This window comes from Rhamphochromis sp. 'chilingali' (assembly GCF_963969265.1).
Source record: "Rhamphochromis sp. 'chilingali' genome assembly, chromosome: 9".
Classification (NCBI taxonomy): Eukaryota; Metazoa; Chordata; class Actinopteri; order Cichliformes; family Cichlidae; genus Rhamphochromis; species Rhamphochromis sp. 'chilingali'.
This window is the reverse complement of record NC_137936.1, coordinates 27,337,506-27,355,381: the sequence shown is the minus strand read 5'-3', so window position 1 is coordinate 27,355,381 and position 17,876 is coordinate 27,337,506. Positions and strand designations below refer to the sequence as shown.

Sequence of the window (17,876 nt, the reverse complement as noted above, 5' to 3'; positions counted from 1 at the left end):
TGGTAAAAAAAAACAACAGCCCATTTAGTTTTCATGCAGAGATCACCTTCATCCTTGCTAGCCTGTTAAACTGAAGGTTCTTTTTTTTTTTTTTTTAGATGTACACTGACATCTAGTGGTTACAATGCAACAATACAACAATCCTGACAGCATGCAATAGACCCTGAAAGTTCTGCTCCGATGTTACATTAGAATGTTGCTAATGCAGTGGTGCATTTGCAATTTAAAATGTTATATAACTGCATAATGACACAAATAACACCTACAGTAACAAACTGGACTGTATCAACAACATATTGTAGTATAAAAATTGTATACAGTCTGCTAAATTGAGTTTTACTTGCAAACAGCTTTTCTACTCTGTACTTAAAAGCATTTCAAACTACAAGCCATATTCACTCATTCACACACGTTCCCTTAGCACTTAGTTACATACCTTCAGTCACTTTTTACCACCCACTCTAACCAACGAACCTGGGCCAATTTGGGGTTTAGTATCTTGCCCAAGAATAGTTTGATGTGCTGGCTGATTCAAACCACCAACCAGTTAACAACCCACTCTACCTCCTGAGTCACAGCTGCCAACAAATTTCAGCTTATTTACACGACAATCAATAAATTTTCCAATTACTTTTATTTTTTTATTTAACTTTACAAGACCAAACTGAAAAATCTTTGCACACATTGACACATCTGTGTGTGATTTACTCCCACATCCTCCACAGTACTACAAAAATATAAAATATTCAACTAAAATGTTATGATAGAAACCAAAAAACACCCCAACATATTCACAGATCTTCTGTTTGGAGTAAACTGACAGACTTTTGCTCGGAACAAACCAAAGTTACAGTTGACAAAATTTAAAACTTAAGAATCATACATATCGCTCAGCGGTACGTTTGGTGAGCCTTTTTAAACAAAGAGCACATACAGTCACAGATAACTAAAATGATGCGATTATGTTTAAACATAATGAGTATTCTTAGCTTTGGAACTTAAAATGGACTTTTTACCTGATCTAATGTTCTGAAATAGCCTAAATATCCTGTTAAATGAAAATGTGGCTTGAAAAATGGCAACTTGCCAAAATAACACCTATTAAACACTGACTTACAAAAGTTCTCTCTTCTTTCCATCGACATGTTTTACATCTGACAACAAAACAAAAATTAATCATTTGTCTCATGTGAGTGGATGATGTTGACAAAAAAAAAGAGATTTTATCTCTTCTGTGGGCTGAAATTGTACTTGAGCAAACCCTGCTTCACACCGGGATGTAATCGAAGTTAGCCCACCCTGAGAGGTGGAGCTACAAGGACAACGCCGTCACCTCTCACAAACAGCATGGGGATGTTTCTCTTGGTAGACTGAAACGAAACAAAGATTCACACTTAAAATATTTCACTACTTAAAATATTGTATACACATAGCTTCCAATAAATGTGTTTAACAACAAAGACTAAATATATTTTACTTAAAAATTAAAACATGCATTTGCTTTAATTACATTTTTGTTGTTAAGATGATCCCTGTGATTTTCTCAGTAATGTTAACCCTTGTTAAAACAGAGCAGCGTTTTTTTGAGGCCATGATATAACAAATAGTCAGTGAAATATTATCCATTAAGTACTGTCTGTTATCTGAATGACACATTAACAGTTTTAAAAGATGAAACAGGTTCAACTCAGATCAATGCCACAATAGACCACCAGCACCTTAAACCAAAAGGGCAACGGGACTGGAGAGAAAATGATGTGGCACCTTGTAGAGTTCTTCATAAGTCTCCTCATCGATCTCCACTGTCGTCACAGTCTCCTCCACATCACCAAGGATCATGTTCAAGTGCTGATCGTAAGCCTGGGACAAACAAGAACAAATAAGAGTGCAAAGTAAAAGAGGACAAAAACACTCCAAAAGAAATTGAAGTGCTTGTTTTTAAAAAGTCTTCCGAGCAGCCAGGGTCACACCTGCAGCACTCAAACAACAAAAAAACAGCAACAACAACAACAAAACCCAGCACAAGACTCACATGAAGTCGGCCTCTGAGCTCGCGGTCATTCCTCATCTTGACGTAGATTCGCTCATCTAGACTGAGCCTGATCAGATCAAGTGGCTCCTCAACTGTGTTTGTAGTTGGTTGCTGCAGCACACAGAAAAAAATGACACATGTATTAGGACTGGGCGATATATCGATATATTTTTATACAAGATAAGAGATGTGACAATATCCTTTATATCGATATAGTCTATGTTACGTTATAATTATACTTGTGGAACCGCAAGTTTGCCTCTCTTTCGTCCACTTTTGTCTCTATGCTGTGTTACTCTGCCTCGCCTCTCTCCTTCACTGAACACAACTCCCCCTCCCCCATCGCTTCACCTGCAGGTAACGACAAGATAGACACGGCAGCTATCAAAGAGGAGCTGGTCGGTAAAAAGAAAACATTTGGAGATTACTATTTTAGTGCGGCAGTGTTACTCTCGTTAAAATGACATTAACGCCATAACTGTATTAACGCGGCAAATCTCCATTAACGAGTTACCGCAGGTCGCCCCGTGCGTGGGGCGTGTTGAGGCCGTGCAGCTAGCACTACTAGTATTTTCACCATTTACAACAGCACCATAAAGTGCAAAATGAAGAGTGTGTGAGAAACTGTGTGCTGTATCCCAGACCGCGAAGTCTCCCAGCCTCCTGCCCCGAAACAAACTACCTTACAAAACTCGTATACCGTATTTTTCGGACTATAACCTATAAAGAAATCGACAGCGCGCCTTATGTATGAATTCTGGTTGTGCTTATTGACCGCAAACTGCTTTTATGTGGTACACGGCGCTCAGCAATCTGCCAAAAATGTTTTAGTACGACTTTGGTAAGCTACGAAGCCGCACTGCTTGATGGATTGTTGGAACATTACGGCTACCGTAGTCTGGAGCCTCGCGGAGTAACGCATACTGTGCTTCAACGTAAAATTACCGTATTGTGTGCATATAAGGACCACAAATGGCACCTGTAAGAGACATGGTTACGAAGCGGATTTCAAACTGAAGGTTGTCAGTCACGTAGTAGAAGTTGGGAACAGAGCAGCTGCGAAATCTGTCTGTCTTTGTTATTATGCTAAGCGTCTTTTAATTTACATTTTGACTGCACAATTGTGAGCGTTTTGTTATCCACAAAAACAACATTGTTTTATTTTATTTATGGAGAATTATAATTTAATAAATGCTGATAATTTATTTCTGAGTAATTTTTTCATGTACATCTACGCTGTATGTTAATAAAGATGTGAGATCTGGGACACAGCGTGACTAAGAACTCTTTTTGTTCTTTCTTTATGGCTTTAAAAAAAATATCGAGATATATATCGTATATCGCCATCCAGCTAAAGAATATCGAGATATGAGTTTTAGGCCATATCGCCCAACCCTAACATGTATGCTTGACATATCAACAGGATATTAACATTCAACTGCCTTAGAACATTTTCTGTGGGATCATCCCTGATTTGCTTAAAAATGTTACGGTCTAAAGTTTGGACATTTAATGATTGCTGTGTAATTTTAGCTACATGTATTTAAAACTTTAACTACATGTAAGTTACTTTTTTTTTTTAATGTTCTGTCCATCCACTTTTTTTTCTTCCGGACTTCAAAATCGGAGGCAATACTTGTACATGAATATCCAAAAATAAAACAATGTATAAAAATAAAAGCTGGAAACTTTCACTAGTCTTCCCTACCATATCTGTAATTTGGCCCAGGTCATCAAACATCAAAAAATGCCTGAGCACTGGCTAAATAGATATGAAAAAATGTAAGCAGTCCTATATTGGAGCACACACTAATAAAAAACAAACCAAAAAAATAAACTATATAACATTCGGAAACTGTCGCACTTCATAATAATGTAAAATGAAACGTGAAATATTTTCTAATATGGTCGAGCAGCAGGCACAGCTGAGATGCAATGACCTATTGCTTGTTCTGCCCACTCGCTTTCTTTGCAAACTCCTTATGCCCGAACCAAAAATAATGAATTTACTTTAATACAGATTAAAAACACAACAAATACCCCCATGTACAAGTCTCTTCTCAAGTTAGCATTTTCTGTGACAAGAATAATCGAGTGATTATCATTTCTAAATGACATAGACCAGAATTAAATGCAGACCTTTCGAGCAGTTTTGGTGTAAACACCCAAAATATTTAAGGCAAAGTGAAGAAACGTCGTGTTCCATGAGTTAACTGAGTTTTCAGTGAGTTGTTTAATGTTTAGCCCAAATAGCTGTGAACTGCAACCCAGACGCTACAGACCTAACTAACCCAACTTTAGACTAAAAACAGATAAAGAAAATTAAACGTGGACATACATTAGCGGTAATCCTGCGCTAACACGCTCTGCTCTGCCTAAAGAACAGTGGTGCAAATCCTACTGGCGGTAGCATTTACACGCTAGACATGCTAAATCAGCTAGCTTTTGACAGGCCCTTCCGCGCTTTTACCACATCAGTTATGAACAAAGTTACACAATAAGCTCGTTACATCAAGTACACGGGTAAACCTGTCTCCTCTTCACCCATGGGATAATTACATGCACGCTGTTAAAAGAACAACAGCAGAATTGAAGGCAGTTACACCAACCTGCTCAACTTCGTCCGCCATGATGTTTGAGTCTGCGTCGAATGACCGAACCAGTGCGGAGGTTGCCAGGTCTGCAAAAAACCGCGTTTTCACATAACACAAAGCACGCCTCCTGGATGAGACTATAAACATAACGATGGAAGAGGGATAGGGTTACATTACTTAATTGCATTTTAATTATTTATGTTGTTACAGCTATAGGCAAGGTGGGGGTGAGATTACATCAGGGATCTGCTTGTTTTCAGTGGCGATGGACAGGTTTACAGTGGAGGTCAGGCAGGAAACCCTATTAACTACGATCTTTGCAGATAACTGTGATCTGTAGTGAGAGTAGGAAGCAGGAAGAGAGCCTGGAGAGGTGGAAGTATGCTCTTGAGATAAGTGGAAGGAAAGTTAGAATATGTAAATATGTAAATGAGAGGGCAAAGCTGCAAGGAGTTGCAAGGAGCAGAGATAAAGGTAGATGAGTTTGCATACCTGGGGTTGACCAAGGAAAACATTGGATCAAGAGGTGAAGAATATAGTGCAAGCCAGGTTGAGCAGCATTTGTGACAGAAAGATATCAAGCAAGAGTGAAAGGGAAGTCTACAAGATGGTCGTGAGATTTGTTGCGATCGATGGTTTGGAGCTGGTGACAGAGCTGAAGATGGGAATGGATGGACAGGATTAGAAATGAGTATGTCAGAGGCTGAGGTGATGCAGTTTGGAAAGTTGGAGAGGTAAGACTGAGACGGTCTGGACATGTGATGAAGAGGGATAGTGGAAATGAAGTCAGTATGGAGCTGCCAGGAAGGAGATAAAGAGGGAGAACGCAGAGAAGCTTCATGGATGCAGTGGAGGAGGATATGCAGAGGGTTGATGCGAAAGGGTAGGATGGTAGAGATAGGGAGAGATGAAGGCAGATGATCTGCTGTAGCAACCTCTAAAGTGAGTAAATAAAAGAAGGAGAAGAAGCAATATTTATTGTCTAACTTATTTTAAAATCCATGGTACACATTCAAAAATTAAATATTTTTTATTGTCATTGTCCTTGTAATTATAACTGTAAATTTGATTTATCCAAATAAATACAAATAAGCACTCATACGTGCAGAAGAGTGAAGTGCAAACCTGGCAACCCGAATGAGGACGCTAGCAGTTCCTCTGTCCTTTATATTGCCCGTCTGCTTTTCCAGACTTTTCCATCCCCCGCATCTCCGTACAGTGCAACGGCAGATCAGAGGTAGGTTATTAAACATAAACTATATATATATATTTGCATCATTTTTTTCCGTTTCTAATGGCTCATGTCTTTACGAAATTTCAACCTTACTGATGCGGCGTATTCTGTCTTGTTTTTCTGTTTTAGTAAATGCAACGCAACAAAAGTTTAAATGGTAAATGGACTGGTTCTTATATAGCGCTTTTCCACTCTTCTGAGCACTCAAAGCGCTTTACACAACTTGTGCATTTACCCATTCACACAACTGACATTCACACACATTCATACTCCGATGAATGCATCGAAGAGCAATTTCGGGTTAGTATCTTGCCCAAGGATATTTGGCATGCAGACTAGGGGAAGCCGGGAATCGAACCACCAACCTTCCGATCAGTAGATGACCTGCTCTACCACCTGAGCTACAGCCACAGCCACCCGACCTTATTGTTACTGTTGTTGTCATCGTCGTCATTGTTATTCTCTGTCCCACATGTTGAGATAATCTCCCAAATTTTGCTGTAGTTTGCAAAGGTCAGAAGTGCAGAACAGACACTTTTCTAATGCAAATGAAGAAAGTAAGGCTGAGATCATGACTGAAGTTTAGGCGAACAATGCTGCCTATGCTATACCCAACAAGGAAAGCTGTATATAGATATTGTTATATTCCCTCTGTGTGGCTCCAAAAGAAGTGTTCTATGTATATCTCTGACTGTAACCCCAGTAAAATACAGTAAAATCAAATGTATTTATATTTGCAACATATCCTTCACAAATTCCAGTGTCTTTGTTCCACATTAAGTTTGTTTGGATTTGGTCACACTTGCCACATGTGATTACAATTAACAGCATTTTTCTTATACAGAAAATCTTTTTGTTTTACAAATAGTTAACTTTATTCACTCTTTCTCTTGTCTTGTTTTTCTTCTCTGGCTTTCCTCTTTTTTTTTCCTTTCTGTAAATCTGTGTGTGTGATTGACTGCGTGTGCACCTCCTCTCCCAGTTCAGTCCAGTGTTCCATACTGGGTTTGTGTGCAGGCTGAGGAGGCAGATCAAAGCAGTGCTGTTACCCATTCCACCCTCAGCTTCAGCGCGGCTGTGTGGTGGAAGAAGTCCCTGCTACAGATAAGCCAAACAACCTGTGTGGCCCAGTGCTAGGACCACTGACTGCACACAGTTTCATATTTGTAAATTTGTTAAAGTTTTGTGAGAAAGCAGGCAATATGTCTGCGCTTGTGTGGGTGAGGGTTTTTTTGCATGCTTGTTTTTTTGATCTGTCATGTCAAAACCAGATAAGGGTGTGTTTGCCATTAAACAGTTGGCAGCTGGTGGCCTAGAAACTGAAACTGGTGCCTAAACTCACAGTTGTTTTGTTTTGCTCACTTTCTGCTCGTCAAGGTCCTCTGTGTGTGTTACCTGCCAAAAGATGGCGCTAAACGATAGGAAGACAGAAGCTGACGTCATCAGTCGTTGAAGGTCAACAGATAAGCTGTGGGAAACTGTCACTGCAAATCAGTCCTGTTAACAGCTATAATAAACACGACAGTCAAAAAGGGTGATTTTAAGACATTTTCTCAGGTGAAACACTACAATAAGCTGCACCTGCTTTTACTGCATTGAAGTTTTTACTGATTTCAGTGGAGCACAGCTGAAATTAGCATAAAAAGTCAAAAGATTATGCAAGTGTCCTAAACTGTGTAATGATTTATCAGGTGTTTTAACTTTGTACAGATTTTTTGTTTGTAAATAGAAAGAAAATTATTTTTGTATTACATTTCAAATAATAAGAAGCACAGATCAAATGTTTTATACACTTTGAACAATGTTTACTGTTCGGCTTTAAGCAAGGAAAATACAGAGTTGTTGTCTGAATGTGATACACACTGAATTAAAGTTATCATTTTTTCCACTTTAACATATTGTCATAAGTGTTTGTACTGTGAAGATTAACAGTGTTACAAGGTCATCTGCTGCAGACCTACTTTACTATATGTAGTCCAAAGAGTCTGCGTCTCAAGAGTGTTCCAGCAGACACAGAACCAGGGTCCAGTTTCGCAAAGCTATTTTTACCCAGTCTTAATTTTGTTATTGCACAAGTGTAGCTTACTCAAAGGTACATGATTTTAAGGCTAAACGAAATTAGTCATCTTCACGCCAGTTGAACTGAGCTGTATTTCCATGTAAACAACCAGTGTCACCTAGCCACCAGCTTTTCATGTTCCCATCAGTGACCGCTTCATCAAATGACTAAACATGCAACATATGATTGAGCCTCATTCTATACAGATCAGTTAAGCCCTGTCTACACTTAAGTCCATAAAACGGTGCTGAGTCTACAGTAGTAAGTGCTCTAATTGGTAGTTGCTTCAATCAAAGTTAAGACGTTTCATGGGAGTCCTGTCTGTCATCGCTTGCAGTTACCGGATCTTACTGACTTTCTATTAGCTATCAAAAAAATCACATTTTACATTTAAGCCAGAAGATTTGTATTGTAGGCTGATTATTTCATATTCATGCTTTTCCTGTTGTGTAACAATGGCATTGTGTGCGTGTGTGTGTGTGTGTGTGTGTGTGTGTGTGTGTGTGTGTGTGTGTGTGTGTGTGTGTGTGTGTGTGTGTGTGTGTGTATGTGGACAGTGAGAGTTCCTCTACTGGCCTGAAATGAGGTCAGTGATATCATATGTATTGTAGATTGATACAAAGGATGATATAATACAAAAATCGAAAGCAACAACCTGCAGCTGATATAAAAAGGTCTGCATAGATCACACAGCATAAACACAAATACAACAAAAGGCTAAAAGCTCATAGTTGAAATAATTGTTTATAAAACACCTGTAATTTATTTTATGGTGGAGCTTAATTATAACTGAAATCAGTGAAAAACGAATCCTTTCATTTATAAGATGCCTCTCAAATCTGATTTGGATCGTCCATCTCCATCTTACCCTGTTCTTAGCATCCTCCTCTTACCGACCCTCTGTATGTCACTACATCTGTGGAATAAGCTCCAGCGCCCACCCCACCTCCACCCCAATAAGAAAAAAAAAACTGAATTGGATAAGCGGTTAAGAAAATAGATGAATGGATAAAAGGTTGGCTGTATGAATAAGGCCTATTTTCTTCTCAAAATAAAGTGAATGCAGTGTCATTCGTAGCCACAGCAGGCCAGTGTTGGATCACAAAAATACTCTTTCTATTCAGTCTGAGCTTCCAATATAATATGTGAAAATAAAGTTGAGGAGAATAAAATCAGGAAAGACAGTGTCATATATGACATTGACCATTTTTTTTATATTGCATATGTGCATAACAAAGGGATTTTGTTTTTTTTTAAATTGGCCTAAGGAAGTAAAATCAGCCTTAAGTCACTTATATGTTATAAATGCGTACTAATGGGCCAGTGAAAATTTTAAAAGTAATGATAAAGAGTGAAATGCAACTCATTTGAGTGTTTAAACACTTAGAGTACGTGAGCCAGGGGAAAGCAGCACTATAGTTTAATTATCCTGGTTTATTCTTGATAAAACTCCAAGCTCTGGGCAGGCTAGTCAGTTGTCCATACCAGTTAGTTATTATGCATTTTTGGCTATAATATCTTTGTATTTTTCATTATTACATTTGTAAGTTCTGATTTCAATTCAGGTTAGTTTCATCTGATTTGTAGTGGTTTTTTTTCTCCTGTCAGTTTTGTAATGTTTGGCTTTTGTTTGTATTTGTTTTCAGTAATTTTATGATGCTCAAATGGTCATACAAGCGTTACAATAAACATATTCACCAAAGCTTGTCTGTAGTGACAAATTTGACCTATTTTTCATGTCTCCTTGTTTTTGAAAGGGCGCCAAATAATTTTCGGGTTTTTTTTTCTTTATAACAAACTCCACAAGAACTATGAAAACACACATCTAAATATCTGTCTAATTTTGTACATGGGAGCATTGTTGCTGCAGAGTGTTTGTTTTCTGATCGTGTAACATGTTTTGCACTGATTGTTTGAATAGAAAAGGAGACAAAGGCAGGGAGCTGGTATGAACCAAATGCAGCTGTCCAGTTTCATCATCCTGCAGTCATGTGCACACACACACACACACACACACACACACACACACACACACACACACACACACACACACACACACACACACACACACACACACACACACACACAGACAAAAAGCCTTAAACACTCACAGCAGATTCACACCTTGTCACCACCACTGCTCACTTCATTGTTTCATGAAGATTACTCACATTGACGCATTTACATGAACAACACCTCCATCTGGATGAGGACGTGCAGCTAAAGAAATATGACACCGGCTCTACTGCTTGCTGAGACTCGTATCTGTGTGTGTGGCTATATTCATATAGACTGTGATATTCTGACACTGACCCAATTAAGACAAATGTCAGCCGTGAAAACAACATTTTATGATTACTAAAGGATGGAGTAAGGCCTTTCTCCAATTATTTGGAGTAATTCTGATTAAAGTGCTGCCTGAATTTGTATCACGCAGTCAAATTTGCATCAGATTTAACATTTGATGTTTTTTAACATTGCGGGTTAATGAATCAAACATATGAATATGACAGGAGGTTAAAGGAATTTTTTTTTTTTACATTAGACCTTATCTGACAAAAATGACTGATAGGAAATTATTACACATTCTGTGTCCTTTATTAAAGGACATCCAGTAACTTTGCAGCTGCACTAAACAACTTCTCATTCTTGCAACTCTAAGGTGGAAAAATGTTAATATGTCAATGAAAGGCACACGTTGCACTGATGTCAAGCCTTCCAAAAAAGAAAGACGAAATAAGAAAACATGCCATTGTTTACTTTTTTATTTGCAAAGAGCTCATTACATGTGATTCTGTATGTTCTGTGTGTGTGACCACCACCATCACTTCATTTTGCTCAGGCTCGCTAAATCTAAAGCATTACAGTACACTTTGTTTTTGTGTATTTGGAGTGTAGTTGAATTTAGCTCAGATAATGCCACAACAACTGTGTTTAGCGGTTAGAAAAGTGTGCTTGTGTCTGAAAGAACTCCAATTTAAGACTAAAGATGTGCTCACAATCACCCATAACGTTTCCAAGCTTGTTTGAGCTCCAAGTCCAGTTTGTTGTCTGGTGTGATCCCTGTGTTCTTTGCCCAGTTCCAGTTAAGAGAACCACACTACTTAAAGAGGTGGCCCTGTGTACTGTATGCTTGTAGTGATACCAAATGACTCATCAGTTGTGCAATTAACATTTATAAAAGGACAACATGTCAGTGTTTCCCTATTTAAGCCACCAAAAACCATCAAATCATGAACTCTGTTGTGCTCTGCTGAAAGAGTGTAATAGCAAGCACAAGAGAGAGAAGTTGAGATCCTGAGCCAAACGGAAGCTCTTAGCTTTCTCAAGGTGCAGGGCATGCGCAGCCAGTGGGGAGTAGGGAAGGTGTACAGTCTTGCTTGTACAAGGTAGCCAATACCCTTGAAGTCCTGCTTCAAAGCTTTGACATCAACATTTTGGCAGTTGGTGTAAAGGCAAAGTGTCTGAGAATCTCAGGGCACTTGCATGATTTTTTGGTAGCATGATGTCAATCACAAAGTAGTCCCAGCCTTTACATAATTTACATAACTAACTTCAATATGTGTTCCGGGATGGGCGTGAGGTTTTGGGGGCGCTCCGTCTCTGGGCTGGGGCCCGGGCCGGGCCTCGGGGGCTCGGGTCCTGGTTGGTGTGTTGCCGGGGTTGTGGGCGGGTGGGTGCATGGGGGCCCGGCCCTGGAGCAGGGTGCCGCCGGTGCATCGAGCCGCCTGGGGGGCTCTTCAACTGGTGGGGGGGATGGTCACATCTTGCAGGAGCTTTCTTCTCTCAGGAACTCTCTGCAGGAGGGGGAGATACAGGAGAGGTGGAGGAAGATCTCAGCCTGGGCGTTTACCGTCTTATGTAGTCTGGAAGATGTGTGGTTGGTGGGGTGGGTGCAGTTTTCTCTGTGGTGGGGTTGGGTGGACTGTCCAGGGCTCTGTGGAGCCGGGGGGCGCTACTGCACTGGGCCCCGGTCTGATGGGCCTGGGCCCCCCTTCCCTGGCGGGTCGCGGAGGGTGGGAGTGCCTACTGGGGTCAGCGGGGGAGCTGGCCCCAGGGAGGGGTTACCTGCCCCTCCCTTCCTTCCCTCCCCATCTCCAGCTGCCTCCCTCTTCCCGCTCCTCCACAACCACCCACACATGCAGGGCCTTGGAGTGGGGGTATGTCACCAGGGTGCAGAGGAGGCTACCCCCCCCCCCCCCCCCCCCCCCCCCATCCCCTTCTGGCTGCCTCTGCCTCAATTTTATCCCACAACTTAGACATTCACATTATTCACACTCTCATTACACATACATATAGGATCTTGGGGGTGGGCACAATCACGGAGTCCAAATCACCATCAGGGTGTATACCTCACCCCTGACGTCGTTGCCCACCTCTCAATTTTAAATACACTTAGTCATTGAGGGTTAGCAGGAGGGACTATGCGCTTACCTGCTGCTCCTTGGCAGGTAGCGCCATGCCCTCCTGGGTTTTAATTGCACCTTAGAACACATATGCATCAACACTACAATGAGCGGGTGGAGGGAGGTTTGGAGTCTTCTCCCACCCCCATTCTCTGCGGCCTGCTGGAGCGGGAGGGCTAGTAGGAGGAGTTGGCCGTCCGACTGCGGTCTGGGGTGTGGGGCCTCCCTGCTGCTGCGGAGTCGGGGTGGTCTGCCTCTCCCCACCGCAGGGAAAAGGGTAACACCACCTGGGTCTGGGTGCAACTCCCCCCTCCAGGGGCAAGGGTACCTAGACCCGGTTTGTAGAGTACGCTTGGGGAGTGTGATTGTGTGTACAGTGTCTCTTTATGTCTGTCTCCACGTTGGTTGAGTGTGGAGTGAGTGCATATGAGAGCATGAGGGTGGGAATGGATGTTTGTGTCTGTGTGTGCCTGTATGTCTGTGTCTATATGTCAGGTTGGGTATCAGACGCCACCTCTCTGGGGACACCTCAGGCCCTCCAAGGTTTGGAGGCCTATCTCCACCCACCACCACTTCCCCTGCCGGTGGCGGACTCCCTCAGGTGTCGGTGTGTTGGTGGTTCTTTGTGTCTGGGGGTGGGCGTCCGGGTGCACACTGGCTCACTCCTTGGCGGCCGCTTGTCGGGGCCTGGGGCCTGGGGCTCGCTCGGGCCCCTTTGGAGGTGGGGTGCCCCCGGCCTCTCGGCCTAGGGCTCGGTCACTCAGGCGCAGCTGGGGGCCGGCGGAGCTCACGGGCGCGTCACTGCAACTCCCCCTGACTTCTGCTCCGCGGCTGCTGGGCGAGCCCTCATCTGGGACTCTCCTCAGCTCTTACTGGGACAGTGGCGCGGCTGCCCCTCTGTTGGTCTTCCATGGTCTCTTGTGTTCTGGGGGCCTCTGGATGTCTGGAGTTTTGATCTCCTCCATACCCGCTTCACACCCTGGAGGACGGGGCTGTGGCCCCCCCACACTCCCTAGCAGATCATTACATGGAGAAACCTTTGGAATGCAAGCATGCTGATCCACACAGGTATGCACACATGGGTATTCACAGACGCGGACTAAAGCTTTCTTGGCTGCTGCCTCAAAGCACACTGTGCGCTGTCTATCTTGCGTGCTGCACAATATCGTTTATTACTTAGTAAATACTGATATCTATGACTAGCTAGTTTATTGTGATGGTGCTTTGTTTTCTCTATTATTATGTTGCTCTTTGTTGTTTGCTGTCTCCTCTGTTTGTTTTTGTTTGTTTGTTTTTTTTTTTTTTTCTCCATACAGGTGACCCAGGAGTTTTTTTTTTTTTCTCTCTCTTCCCCCCCCTTCTCACCGTCTCTTCTCCCCTTTGGTTTTCTTTCTTTCTCTCCCCCTCTCTCTCTCATTCATTCCCCCTGTCCTATTTATTAAAAAAAAAAAAAAAAAAATGACAAAGGATGAACTGAAGCTCTGCCATCACGTAATGTCGCATACTGCTGTTTCTGATGTCATTTAGAAAAAAAAAAAAAAAAAAAAAAAAAAAAAATATGTGTTCAATAACACCTGAAACCAACAACTGGGACTTTAAACACATCAGGAAAATTTAAGTGACTTGCAGGCACATTTTTCTATAGACTTCTTTATAACTGTATTTCTTTTTGCAACAAAAAGCCATACTGGCTGTTAGAAAGATTGCAGCTTGAAGGCACTTCCATGTTGGCATCACATTTCAGGCCCAACGACTAAAGTTTATGTAAGTCTGGACTCCACCAGTGGAGTTGCCCAGTGATGAACAGCTGATTTTTATTTTAGAACTTCCTGCGACCTCCGACCTCCGTGTTTGTTGATTACTGCCAAATTTACTTCACATCCTGATATCCTGGATGACGTTACATACCAGCTCATCTTTGCTCTAATTTAGAGCCAAGCCTTATGGTGGAAGGTTTGAGTCCAGACAAATGACATAATAAACATGGTGCTTAAAACATGGTGGTTTCAAACTACAGCATCCTATCAACAGGCTGCTCTCAATCTAAAAATAAGCACCAGCCAGGGCGATGTACACCAACATTTGTCCCTTGACTGGTGTTATTGTTTTGGTCATTCTGTCACAGTCTGTCGTCGTGCGTCATCTTCTTTTGGAAACCTCCAAATGTGACTGTGGCCTGGCCAAACATGAAGTCACTGTTTCACCATCTAAACATAAATGATTTCAGTTATATTTCTGCTGTATTTCAAGGTTCAAGTGATTATATAATCCTAAACAAATGAATCTCCCTGGAATATTGGGCATATGGCTTGGTAAAATCTCTTTAGGTGTTTTTCAGAGTGATCAAAGCAGTTTAGAAGTTATTTTTGTAAGTGGTTTTACAACAATTAGAATAAAAGGAGTGATGTTATTCACTGCTGTTGGCATCTTTTGCGATATTTTTCTGACTTTGAGGAAAATTAATTAAAAGGACTTTTGTTTTCCATCTTGGGGAACAGCTCAGTCAGCACGGCACCGACTTTTAAACAAAAATATTAATACTTTGCCAACTGGGAGAAGATTCCCTATATAATGTTTAGTTCATCTATTAATTGATTCCTCCCTTTATGAGTTCTTCTGTACTAACCTTGAGCCAAATGCTGAGTGGCCTAAAAGAGTAATTAGTTATTTATTACTGATTACTATAGCAATAGTTACTCTTTTGAACAGGAGCCATTGTATTATTCAGCAGCCATTTCATTATTTGAAGCTTCTGGCCTGTACGTGTCAAAGTGATTTGTCATTTAAAAAACTCTGTATTATTATTTGCATCTTTATTCTTTTAGCCACTACAGAAGAAATCTGCCCATTTTATGTTTATTTGATCTTTGATACTTTCAGAGGACTTGTAGAGCAAAACTGAACGAGTGCACCAGCTATTGGCTGGTCACTATGTTCCGGTGCTTTATTAAATAATGTCTGTCCTTTAAAAAAAATACATTTATATTCCATGCAAGTATCTAAAAATACACTGTGTCAAGAAAAGGAAAGACCAAGAGATGAAAGTCGAAAAATGGAAGGAAGGAAGGGTATAGTAGAAGAATAATGAAATACTAAATATGAGTGATGAAAGTGCCTACCTGTTAGGTCAGCCTGACCCTAGAATAGCCCTGCAGTCATTAAAATGTCATTCAGAGCTTCACATTACAGCTGTGACTGACAGGCTGATTTATATAAACTTAATTATGGATGAAGACAAAGCCAATGGGGGAGACTGAAACACATGAATTTACTCGTGCACATGTATGCACTGGTGAAAAGAAATGCAAACACAGGCACACACACATGCACACACATTCAGCTTTGTCAGAGCAGTTTATCTTTTCTGTAGCTATTTCTAAGGGATCTATTTTAAACACAGGCTGAGAAGGAGCTGAGGACGGCAGGGCCTGCTGAGGACATTAACATCTAGTCTTCATTATTCATTCCATAATAGAAAAAAACCAGCAATGAATAACACTGCCTCTTGATGAGGGGCATCCTATCAGCAGCAGCAAATCATGCAGAAACAGTGTGAAAAGTAATTCAGGATGCTGTACATTTCCATGAATTTTTATTTAAACTAAATGTACTGCATATATTAACACATAAAGGAGGTTACTGCTTCCACGCTTTTGTGAAATGAGCCACATTAGAACATGGCTTACGGTAAATCCTGTGAACACTGTTGATATGTTCTTTATAAAAATGGCCAAAATACAATAAAATCAAGGTAAAGGTACAGCTGTGGTTCAGTTTAAGTTTCTTGGATTCTGGATTGATTGTTTTAGTCAACAAATTTTGATGTTAAATGTAGATAATTTTAGATTTATTATAAAATGGACTTCTGCGTATGAATGCTGCAATCATTCTCATTTAGCATTTACATATAGACAAGATAGGCAAAGGCTATAAATGTATCCAAAAGCATTAGAAATTTTGCAGAAACACTCTTAATTACTTGATCAGAAAAACAAACCAACTAGCTTGTGTTGCTTTCAAAGAAGAAGTGTCAGGACTTCTGGCATTTGTTTATTCCAAGAAGTTAAATTTAAATCTCAATTAGACTTTTCACCTGGATAAAAAAAAAGGATAATAAATAAATAATAAATGTGTGGCAAAGCAGAAGACACTGAAGACAGTGCCCTTTCAGCACATCAGACACTTTACAAGTGCTAAAAGGAAATCTGAAAAACCGGAAATTTGATATTTTATTATATCTAAAAATTTGATCCAACCTAAAATGTGAAACTGAAACAGCTTGTTTCATATTTATCCTTTAGAAAAATTAATCATATCTTTAAAAAATACCCCCAACCCCACAGTCTTTAGTAGTCTTTATGACGGCATTCATCAAGTTTCAACAAAATTTGCATAACTGGTGACATTGTGGTGACTTTTAATAATTTTGGGGAGTAACATTGGCAGCAGAGATGCTGACAGGTTAACCAGCACAGCACAAGCTGTTCCTTACTTGTGCATAGCCAGTGGATAAAGGCCGGGCTAGGGCTGGGCTATATCATACCGTTCACGGTAACGGGCAACGATAGGAAAATGAAATATCGCGATAGAATATGGGTAAAACGCGCATGCGCAGTGCCTATGTTTACATACGCACATGGCGGCGACGCAGAATGAGAAGGGCGAAAGTGGATCGTTGAATGAAACAGATGAACCAGAATTGGTTTGTAAAAATGCTGCAACTTGAGTGGTGTGGAACTGGTTTAGCTTTCGTCCATCAGATACACAACAAAGCACTATTTTTGGTAGAGCATGCTAGCGGGCCGTCGTTATTACCGTGTTGTTTGGAAAATACGGCACACTTAAAATCAATCCTTTGATTTTTCTGAAAATCGACAGTGCCCCTTATAATCCCGTGTGCTTTATGTATAAATTCTGGTTGTGTTTACTGACCTCGAAATGATTTTATGTCGTACACGGTGCTCGGAAATCTTTCAAAATGTTTTAGTACGACTTTGCTAAGCTATGAACCCGCACAGCTTGATGGATTGTCGGAGCATTACGGCTATCGTAGGCAGGAGCCTCGCGGAGTGATACGTACTGTGCTTCAACATAATATTACCGTATTGTGTGTGTATAACCTCTTTTTAAGTTTTGTGGATATTATACATGGTTATGCTGAGGACATGTTGGTCAATTAGCACTGGAAATGCCTTTTGGTTAAACTGTCAGCAAGGAATTTGCACTGTTACATTTTTATATAACTTTAATGCACATAAAAAACAGCTGCTTGTTTAAGTGAAAATACATTGATGGGGTTTTTTGCACTAATAAAGTTGTGGAGTTGTAAAGAATTTTGTCTAGTGTCAATTATATTGTCAGTTATATCATTATCGCAAATTTTCAAATGTATATCGTGATAAATATTTTTGGTCATATCGCCCTGCTCTAGGCCAGGCTACAGAAAAATGTCTGTCATGCAGAATGAAACAAGAAAAACACTGAATGAAAATGTGAGACATTGTATTAATATGTGGGATAGGAAATTAAAATGCAGTCCAGTCACATATTA

The 17,876-nt window shown here is 40.7% G+C and overlaps 1 protein-coding gene and 1 long non-coding RNA gene across 2 annotated transcripts; one reads left to right on the top strand and one right to left on the bottom strand.

Annotated features, from left to right (window-relative positions):
* Nucleotides 1–615: 615 nt before the first annotated feature.
* lsm3 (LSM3 homolog, U6 small nuclear RNA and mRNA degradation associated) lies at nt 616–4,757 on the bottom strand. Its single transcript, XM_080891841.1, has 4 exons — nt 4,642–4,757; nt 2,033–2,143; nt 1,765–1,860; nt 616–1,370 (listed from the first exon to the last, which is right to left on the bottom strand). Exons 1-4 carry the CDS (start codon nt 4,660–4,662, stop codon nt 1,290–1,292), a joined length of 309 nt encoding a protein of 102 aa, XP_080747967.1. The 5' UTR covers nt 4,663–4,757; the 3' UTR covers nt 616–1,289.
* Nucleotides 4,758–5,812: 1,055 nt separating this feature from the next.
* LOC308403100 lies at nt 5,813–7,732 on the top strand. Its single transcript, XR_013972858.1, has 3 exons — nt 5,813–5,863; nt 5,990–6,017; nt 7,238–7,732. It is a non-coding gene; the product is annotated as an uncharacterized lncRNA (long non-coding RNA).
* Nucleotides 7,733–17,876: the final 10,144 nt, after the last annotated feature.

Coding starts and splice junctions, on each gene's coding strand:
- lsm3 (XM_080891841.1), bottom strand. CDS start 4,662: ATGGCGGACGAAGTTGAGCAG. Junction 2,144..4,641: donor TGGCGGACGAAGTTGAGCAG/GTTGGTGTAACT, acceptor TGTGTGCTGCAG/CAACCAACTACAAACACAGT. Junction 1,861..2,032: donor AGCTCAGAGGCCGACTTCAT/GTGAGTCTTGTG, acceptor TGTTTGTCCCAG/GCTTACGATCAGCACTTGAA.